General features: G+C 36.4%; 2 protein-coding genes across 3 annotated transcripts; both read right to left on the bottom strand.

Moving 5' to 3' along the window:
- Positions 1 to 4,024, bottom strand: LOC119016722 (C-type lectin domain family 4 member E-like). 2 transcript variants are annotated; one of them, XM_037092909.1, is made up of 8 exons: positions 3,910 to 4,024; positions 3,680 to 3,718; positions 2,153 to 2,251; positions 1,627 to 1,704; positions 1,464 to 1,514; positions 1,218 to 1,369; positions 976 to 1,100; positions 1 to 889 (listed from the first exon to the last, which is right to left on the bottom strand). In XM_037092909.1, the coding sequence occupies exons 1-8, from the start codon at positions 3,971 to 3,973 to the stop codon at positions 694 to 696; spliced, it is 804 nt and encodes a 267-aa protein (XP_036948804.1). In that variant the 5' UTR covers positions 3,974 to 4,024; the 3' UTR covers positions 1 to 693. The 2 variants fall into 2 exon arrangements, with proteins under 2 accessions (XP_036948804.1, XP_036948805.1); XM_037092910.1 differs by lacking the exon at positions 3,680 to 3,718 and having other exon boundaries at positions 3,910 to 4,019.
- A 584-nt stretch (positions 4,025 to 4,608) lies between these two features.
- Positions 4,609 to 8,964, bottom strand: LOC119016810 (C-type lectin domain family 4 member E-like). Its single transcript, XM_037093067.1, has 8 exons — positions 8,844 to 8,964; positions 8,562 to 8,627; positions 6,691 to 6,798; positions 6,242 to 6,319; positions 6,069 to 6,119; positions 5,823 to 5,974; positions 5,581 to 5,705; positions 4,609 to 5,494 (listed from the first exon to the last, which is right to left on the bottom strand). The coding sequence occupies exons 1-8, from the start codon at positions 8,905 to 8,907 to the stop codon at positions 5,299 to 5,301; spliced, it is 840 nt and encodes a 279-aa protein (XP_036948962.1). The 5' UTR covers positions 8,908 to 8,964; the 3' UTR covers positions 4,609 to 5,298.
- Between the last annotated feature and the right edge of the window lie 522 nt (positions 8,965 to 9,486).

The raw sequence follows: 9,486 nt of genomic DNA, 5'->3' as shown, positions 1-9,486 counted from the left end.
TCGACTTGAACGTGAATCTTTTTATTCCACAAGCATCATATGTTTATGTCATGGCACAATTCAAACAGGAGCAAAAGATTATTTCTTTCTCCATCACCAGCATGCAAAGTTTTATTTAAAAAAAAAAATAAGGTCCCATGTGGCAAAATAACAAAGTGGAAATGAAAAACTATAATAATATTATAATTATATGCAAAATCAGGGACATGTTGCATGTTTTATAAATATAGATATTTATATATATATTTTTTATGTTTTGTTTTGAGTTGCAAAACACGGTTTTAAAGAACTAAGTGAAAGTAGTAAAGGGTTGTACAGTGGCAGTTAGAAAGAATGTGGACTACTTTTCTTCCTTGCTGAGCAGTTTCAAGGTGACACGAGCTGCTGCAACAACTTTTTGATTGTGATTTTTGAATGTACATGTAAGTATCATAAATACTGAAGTCTTTCTGTCGAGTGCACCAGAGTGATGCTATCTTCCAGGTTAGTCTACAAAAATACATCTTCCCTGCACCTCTTCTGTACACTGTAGCTTATCTTATTAAAGAAGGATTTGACATTCAAATTCAAATTCAGATTGTAGATTTGGAAAGTTGTGACACTTCTTTAATGTAAACATTTAAAAAAGATTTAAAAAAAAAAAAAAAAAAAGCTCCACATGATCCTGAGATTGTTTAAGACTTAAGCTACTTTTCAGACGCACTTCAGACGTCCAGTTTCAGCTGACTTCTCACAAATACGTTTCTGAGTTGCTGTGCAGGATTTATCAAACCACCAATTCAGGCCGTATCCAGATTTTTCTCCCATCCTCACACAGTCCTCTCCATTCATGTTCTCATTGTTGTGCCCTTTCCAGTCGTCTGGCTCTCTATTGCTCCAAAATTTCAAACTGAGAAACAGAGAGCAGAAAGAACTGGTTCAGTGAATCATGTGACTTGATTTTGCAAACATCAAAAACCTGTTTACAGGTCAAACCTCTCGTTCAGTGGTGTCCCGTCTGCCCACAACCATGTGCCCTCTGTCACTGAGTCTGTCAGTCCGATCCAGAACATGTCCTCAGGCACTGCCATCTTGTCTCTCAGTCTCTGTATCAGGAATGACTGGACAGGGAAAGTTGATGAAAAATACAATATATCTATGTAACATCACTTTTATCATGTTAACTACTGCAAAAACACGACACGAGAGCTGAATGAAGCTGCAGCAGTGTGTTCTACCTGCTTGTCCTCGCTCTTTATCTTAACCAGATCTGCTCCATTCTGTCGGCATTTCTCTCTGGCCTCTTCCCAGGTTAATTTATCAGTGGAGAAAAAGTAGCACTGTGGTCCATTCTGCTCCCAGCCTTCTTGACATTTGTGACATGTATCCACTTTGAAAAGATCACAGCAAAGACTTGAGTCAAGTGCAACGAAACACTGTTCATATTTACTGTCGGGAAGAAAAAAGCAACATCAGTCACTTACCAGGAGGTTGTGGACAGGGTTTCTGCACCGTTATCACCTCACAGCGTGTCTCTGTGATGAAAGAGGATGAAACAATATCACTTCCACCAGGAGCGTCTTTTAATTGAGAAGCTGAACAGAGAACAAAACTCTTGGCAGAGATTTAACCCAAAATGTGACTGACCTGTGATATTCTTTCTCATGGCTGCATTCTCATCAGTCAGCTTCTGGAGATGTTCCGTGGTTTGATGGTGTTCATAACCTTGTTTTAAAAAAGAAAGTCAAGTCAGTGTAAAAAACTCACATTTGGTTTTATTCAGAACTTGATGATGAGCATTAACAGAGCAATGTTCACTCAAATTACTTAATTAATAAAGTAATTATACCCAAAACATTGACAGCAAGTATTCATGACATTCATGAGTTAAATGTAAAGTGTTTCTGTGACTCAATGTGAATAAATCACATACTTTATTAAATTAAATTCAGTGAATGCAGACTCACACAATCTTGGCATACATTTACTATTTACAGTTGAAGATACTTCAACATACATATAATGTGTTTATTTTTGGGCTTATTTAAAACAATTTAAGATGGTTATAGGTTACTGGTTTTGTTCTATTAGATCATAGAAGCCATTCTAGATTAATTTGTTTTGAATAAAAATGAATAGATAGATAAAAATAAAAAGAAACAGTGAAACTCACGGGTATAACCAAAAGCGATGACAGCAGCAGTCAGGAGAACCACTACAGCCACTCTCTCTGCTGTGACCTTTGACCCTCCAGCTGCTTGTTGTTGGGAGCCTGTTGAACAGCAGAAGATGCAGATAGTGTGTTTAGATGTTACTTTCCCCAGTACACCTGGTTTTTGTAAGTGGGGGAGGAGTTTCTTCTAAACAAATGAACGTCCTTTACTGTGGACAAAAGTTAAAGCTGCTACAAGGAACTTTCTTTTTGTGTTGTTTCTGGCGCCCCCTCAGGACAAAAGTGGTATGACCACCACCTCCTCCTTTGGTAAAGATCTCAATCTCACTGTGTTGTCTTTGACAGTTTATAAAAGAAAGAGGCAACATATTAATAATGATATTTTTCTTCAAAGCCGGCTTTGTGGGATTGATAAAGTACTTGGATGATGGTGAAACAGTTTGTTTTATTGCCGTACCACCAGACTACAGAGCAGTCTCATTCTTCGGGCTGTGAGACTCGTCAGCACTCCGCCATTTATGTTTTGGGTTTTTTTTGGTTTTGGTTTTGGTTTTTTGGTGTGTTTTGTGATGCGCATGTCATGCGAACATGTGACATACTCTTGTGTCCAAATCAAATTTCTCCTACATTGGAATCTGCTCCTGTAGGTCATAAAGAGGCTTCAGAATTAAATTTAGACCGTATCTTACATGTACAGTATGTAAGAATTATTATGAAATTATACAAAAAAAAAGGCAAATAACCAAAGCAAGCTGACTGTAGCTGCAGTTTGCTAGTTAGAGTTAGAGCTACAATACAGTTGCTGTAAAGGTGTGGCCACATGGTCTGTTCTCATAGTGAGTTAGCAGTTAGCCGTGCAGCTAGCAGTCCAAACTGGGAGTCCTGGGAGTGTTGGTGTTGGTTAGCACGCCATCACTATCTACCTTAGCAGCGCAATACTTTCACGTCATTATGTCAAAACTGTTCACACATTCACATTCTGCTGGTAAAATATGTCTCTAAAGTTTAGAAGTTAATTGAATTCATATCTAATTCATTCTTGTGTTAATTTATTTTAGTAAAATGTGTCAATGTTTACACAGGCAATTATTTACTTAATTATGTTTACAGTTATTGTTATTTACACATTTTCATGTTTACATCTGTTCAGTAGCACAGATAAGACGGCTACAATAAATGTGTTGAATGTACCTTTTGTGATGCCCTAAATTTACCTCAATCATTCTAGCTTCTGATTGGTTTGTTCAGTCACATGTGAGTCAGAAGAAGGAAGTGTTGTTGTGAAGTTGAAGTGTGGTTAAAAAAAAAAAAAAAAAATGCTGCTAAAGGAAATTATCCACCGCTTTCCTGCTTTTCTTTATCAGTAAGATTGCTCAAACTACCTTATACTGAACTATCACGTTATATATCTATTGAATATTGAATAATACACATTTTATTCTGGAAAAAGTCAGAAAATTGCGAACATTGTGTCTCACTGGAAGTCAGAGTTCATGTTCCAGTTTATTTAATGATATTTTTACTTACCAGGCAGCTCTGCTGATGGCTCGCTGTTCAACATCTCAACTAGTCGGTGAGGAAGTCAATGATAAAGTGTAAAATAAACTTTCATGATTCACTCAAACTCTGACAAAGAACATTTCCTAGAAAGCTCTGATTGAAAATGGCTAGATAGATAGATAGATAGATAGATAGATAGATAGATAGATAGATAGATAGATAGATAGATAGATAGATAGATAGATAGATAGGCTCACCTGTGGCATTTCCCTTTGATTTTGTGAACCCAGCATTAATGTACACTGCATCAGCTTCAGCCATTCCACTGTTTTCTGTTCTGACTAACCATCAATGAGGTTGCAAGATAAGTTTAAGTTGTTTCAGCAAAAGAAATGAAACCCAAAACCCGCCTTCCTGTCTGACCTAACATGAAAAAACACATCTTTTGCAATAACATTTTACTTCCCATTTGTTCAGAACAGAAAATACTAGAATTATTCTTAATATCTCAATACAGTACAATATGATATAATATAATACAATATAATACAGATCTCCCCACGCTGACGCAAAAAATGATTTGTTTTCAAGGAACAGAAGAATTCAGCAGTTAGAAGACAGTAAAATGGGAAAATTCAGTGAAGTGTAACAATCCAGAGAACTTCCAGCAGCATAAAATCTCTTTTCAGAGCAGACGTGTCACTGAGCCGAGCTGCTGCTGCTGCTGCTGGTTTATTAGGCTGGACTCTAAATGTTTCTGCTTTCCTTTGTCTTTATATTTACTCAAGTACTGTCAGACTGTCCTCTCACATAACTGCAGAGTTTCACTTTGTTAAATCTTTTTCTGCGAGGAGTTGGCGGCCATGTTGGTGTTGGTGATGTGTGTTGAGCATCATGATGTCATTTCACGCTAAAACAGATGATACTTCCTTAACAAACATTCAGCAGACGTCATCGACTTGAACGTGAATCTTTTTATTCCACAAGCATCATATGTTTACTTCATGGCGCAATTCAAACAGGAACAAAAGATTATTTCTTTCTCCATCACCAGCATGCAAAGTTTTATTTAAAAAAAAAAAAAGGTCCCATGTGGCAAAATAACAAAGTGGAAATGAAAAACTATAATAATATTATAATTATATGCAAAATCAGGGACATGTTGCATGTTTTATAAATATAGATATTTATATATATATTTTTTATGTTTTGTTTTGAGTTGCAAAACACGGTTTTAAAGAACTAAGTGAAAGTAGTAAAGGGTTGTACAGTGGCAGTTAGAAAGAATGTGGACTACTTTTCTTCCTTGCTGAGCAGTTTCAAGGTGACACGAGCTGCTGCAACAACTTTTTGATTGTGATTTTTGAATGTACATGTAAGTATCATAAATACTGAAGTCTTTCTGTCGAGTGCACCAGAGTGATGCTATCTTCCAGGTTAGTCTACAAAAATACATCTTCCCTGCACCTCTCTGTACACTGTAGCTTATCTTATTAAAGAAGGATTTGACATTCAAATTCAAATTCAGATTGTAGATTTGGAAAGTTGTGACACTTCTTTAATGTAAACATTTAAAAAATATTTAAAAAAAAAAAAAAAAAAAAGCTCCACATGATCCTGAGATTGTTTAAGACTTAAGCTACTTTTCAGACGCACTTCAGACGTCCAGTTTCAGCTGACTTCTCACAAATACGTTTCTGAGGTGCTATGCAGGATTTATCAAACCACCAATTCAGGCCTGATCCAGATTTTTCTCCCATCCTCACACAGTCCTCTCCATTCATGTTCTCATTGTTGTGCCCTTTCCAGTCGTCTGGCTCATTATTGCTCCAAAATTTCAAACTGAGACACAGAGAGCAGAAAGAACTGGTTCAGTGAATCATGTGACTTGATTTTGCAAACATCAAAAACCTGTTTACAGGTCAAACCTCTCGTTCAGTGGTGTCCCGTCTGCCCACAACCATGTGCCCTCTGTCACTGAGTCTGTCAGTCCGATCCAGAACTTGTCCTCATCCTCTGCCATCTTGTCTCTCAGTCTCTGTATCAGGAATGACTGGACAGGGAAAGTTGATGAAAAATACAATATATATATGTAACATCACTTTTATCATGTTAACTACTGCAAAAACACGACACGAGAGCTGAATGAAGCTGCAGCAGTGTGTTCTACCTGCTCGTCCTCGCTCTCTATCTTAACCAGATCTGATCCATTCTGTCGGCATTTCTCTCTGGCCTCTTCCCAGATTAATTTATTAGTGGAGAAAAAGTAGCACTGTGGTCCATTCTGCTCCCAGCCTTCTTGACATTTGTGACATGTATCCGCTTTGAAAAGATCACAGCAAAGACTTGAGTTAAGTGCAACAAAACACTGTTCATATTTACTGTCGGGAAGAAAAAAGCAACATCAGTCACTTACAAGGAGGTTGTGGACAGGGTTTCTGCACCGTTATCACCTCACAGCGTGTCTCTGTGATGAAAGAGGATGAAACAATATCACTTCCACCAGGAGCGTCTTTTAATTGAGAAGCTGAACAGAGAACAAAACTCTTGACAGAGATAATTTGGAGTTTAACCCAAAATGTGACTGACCTGTGATATTCTTTCTCATGGCTGCATTCTCATCAGTCAGCTTCTGGAGATGTTCCGTGGTTTGATGGTGTTTATAACCTGGTTTTAAAAAAGAAAGTCAAGTCAGTGTAAGAAACTCACATTTGGTAAATTATTCAGAACATGATAATGAGCATTATCAGAGCAATGTTCACTCAAATTACTAAATTGCTTAAGTAATTATACCCAAAACATTGACAACAAGTATTTTACTGAGACCTAAATGTTCATCTATTTTCTATCCTTGAAGTTATGTCAAAAAAATTAGCTTGAATAATTACGTGTATTCAAATCACTTAAAGTCTCTGTTTCTTGAGTGTATCGTTTGTTGCAAGTGAAGCGAAGTTCTTTTATTCAAAATGATTATCAGATTGTATAAAAGTCAGTCTAGATTAAATTGTTTTTTCTTTAACAAAAAGTGTAAAACTCACAGATAAAGCCAAGAGCGGTGACAGCAGCAAGCAGGAGAGCACTGAGAACCACTACAGCCACTCTGTCTGCTGTGACCTTTGACCCTCCAGCTGCTTGTTGTTGGGAGCCTGTTGGACAGCAGAAGATGCAGATAGTGTGTTTAGATGTTACTTTCCCCAGTAAACCTAGAATTGTAAGTCGTGCAGGAGCTGCTCGGTTCGATTTCTCACAGTTGAAAATGATTTACATGACTTGAGTGTCAAAAACTATGTAAATATGTGTGACTACTTCACGAGCAGGGACCGCAACATTTTGACGAAATGAGGAAATTGTTGGCTGAATCGATGTGAGGTGATGGAGAAGTTGTACTGTGTGCAGAGGACTGGGTGAGAGGGGCAGAAGAGAGGGTGAGTGGATGTAAAACAAGTGAGGATTTAAATTTATACCAGGTAGATGTTGTTTGTACTACTGTATTTCTCCATACAAACGTCCTTTACTTTTTACAAACAAAATTTAAAGCTGCTAAAAGAATTTTCCTTTTGCTGTGGTTTCTGGCGCCCCCTCAGGACAAAAGTGGTATGACCATGACCTCCTCCTGTGGTAAAAATCTCAGTCTCACTGCGTTATCTTTGATAGTTTATAAAAGAAGTAGGCAACATATTTTTCTTTTTTCTTTTTAAACACCTCTGGCTTTTGTGGGATTAATTAAGAACTTGGATGATGGTGAAAAAGCTCGTTTTAGTGCTGTGCCACCAGACTACAGAGCAGTCTCATTCTTCAGGCTGTGAGACTCATTGTCAGCAGTCTGCCATGAAAATAGCCCCCATTTCATTATTTCTCTAACCCAATAAAAGTTGGGATTTACTCACATAGGTCATAAAGAGGCTTCAAAATTAAATAAAGGCTGTTAAACATGCAATATGTTAGGATTATTATGAAATTACACTCAAAACAAAGAGGAGGCAGCAAATAACATAGTAACCACTAATTGCTGATAGCTCTAGCTTCTATTTGCTAGCTAGCTCAGTTAGCCATGCATTAGCAGGCTGGATGGTGAGCTTGGTGCTAACACCGCTAGTATGGGTGCTTTGGACCAGCATGCTAACTTCAGTATGAATTTCCTCAACATGATACAATGTCTTAACATTGATGAGAAGATGAAAAGATGGAAAGTGATACTTGTTGCTTTCACTTGCAGCATAATAATACAGATTATTGTGGCCGTTTTTCATGTTTAGTTCCTCTTTTTTTTCCCGACCCAGACTTCCTGCCCTCAGCTCATTTTACAGTAAACTTCCTCTCAACATTACAACACAGGGCTCCTTTAGTCTAATTTTGCAACTATACAAAGCACAACGACATTTCAACACCAAAGGCAACGACACTCTAAAAAGCCTGATTTTAAAGCTACAATATAATTGCCGTTACATTTCTCTTTGTTTGTTTGTTTCTTTCTTTCTGCCTTTCTTTCTGTCTTTCTTTTATCTGTTTTTCAGCGTGAACTAACTGAATCGTCTCCAGTTTCATGCAATTGTTGCTTCTTTTTTTTTTTTTACACTTTTTTTTTTTTTTTTTTACATTTCTTTATTCTTTTTACATTTCTTTATTCTTTTTACATTACTTTATTCTTGTCTTTGTATGCACTTCGGGCTGCATCTTTGCATGAATGGTGGTATTTAACTAAGGTTTTCTGTTATGTCAGAATTAACAATTAAAGTCTATCTGTGTTTAATGTTTCAATAGATTCTCATGTTTCCAAAGAATGAGCACTCCTTCAGCAACCTGATGAAGAAAGCCTATTGAATAATACATGTTTTTACTCTGGAAAAAGTCTGACAAATGAGTTCATGTTGCAGCTTATCTAATTATCTAATGATCCGTTTTTACCTACCTGCTGATGGCTCGGTCCTCGAGATCTTGATTTCAGAGTAAGTGGATTCATTTGGTGAGGACGTCACTGATAAATCGTAGAAAAAACTTCCATGATTAACTCAAAATCTGGCACAAGAACATTTTACAAGAATGCTGCAATGACAAATAGATAGATAGATGATAGATAGATGATAGATAGATAGATAGATAGATAGATAGATAGATAGATAGATAGATAGATAGATAGATAGATAGATAGATAGATAGATAGATAGATAGATAGATAGATAAAGAGGCTCACCTGTGGCATTTTCCTTTGATTTTGTGAACTTAACATCAGAGTACACCACATCAGCTTCAGTCATTTTACTGTTTTGACTACCCGTCAATAAGAGAAGTTACAGCAAATTTCTGTCACAGTGAAAAAAAAAACCAGCCTTCCTGTTTTACTTACCAATGAAAACTCCAGTCAATTGCAATAACATTTCCCATTAGCTCAGAAGAGAAAATACTGAAATCATTCTTAAAATCACAACATAATATAAATGATATAATGTCATGCAATAAAATATATATGACATGACATATATATAGATATAAATCTATATAAATCTCATTTTTAAAGAACCTAAATGTTTTGGCCAATGAATAAATAACTCAAACTGGATTTTGCTTAGAAAATTGGCCTATACTTAAGAAAAAGTGTATATATCATATATGCTTTGCACTAATTTCCAACATCAAGAATTAACTTTCACACTGAAAAATAGGCAGCTTCTTAGCTTTAAACTGAGAACTTAAATCTCAAGAATGTAGACTGATGCTCAATAGAATATTCTATTTAAACTGTAAAGTCAATAAAACCTCTGTAATTTGATATGTGTGAATTTTATAGGCCATTTTTAAATAGTGTAGCCTTTTTAAAAACCTTAAGAGATCGAATA

Source organism: Acanthopagrus latus, chromosome 3 (genome assembly GCF_904848185.1).
Source record: "Acanthopagrus latus isolate v.2019 chromosome 3, fAcaLat1.1, whole genome shotgun sequence".
Lineage (NCBI taxonomy): Eukaryota > Metazoa > Chordata > Actinopteri > Spariformes > Sparidae > Acanthopagrus > Acanthopagrus latus.
This window is presented reverse-complemented; position numbering and strand designations above follow the sequence as displayed.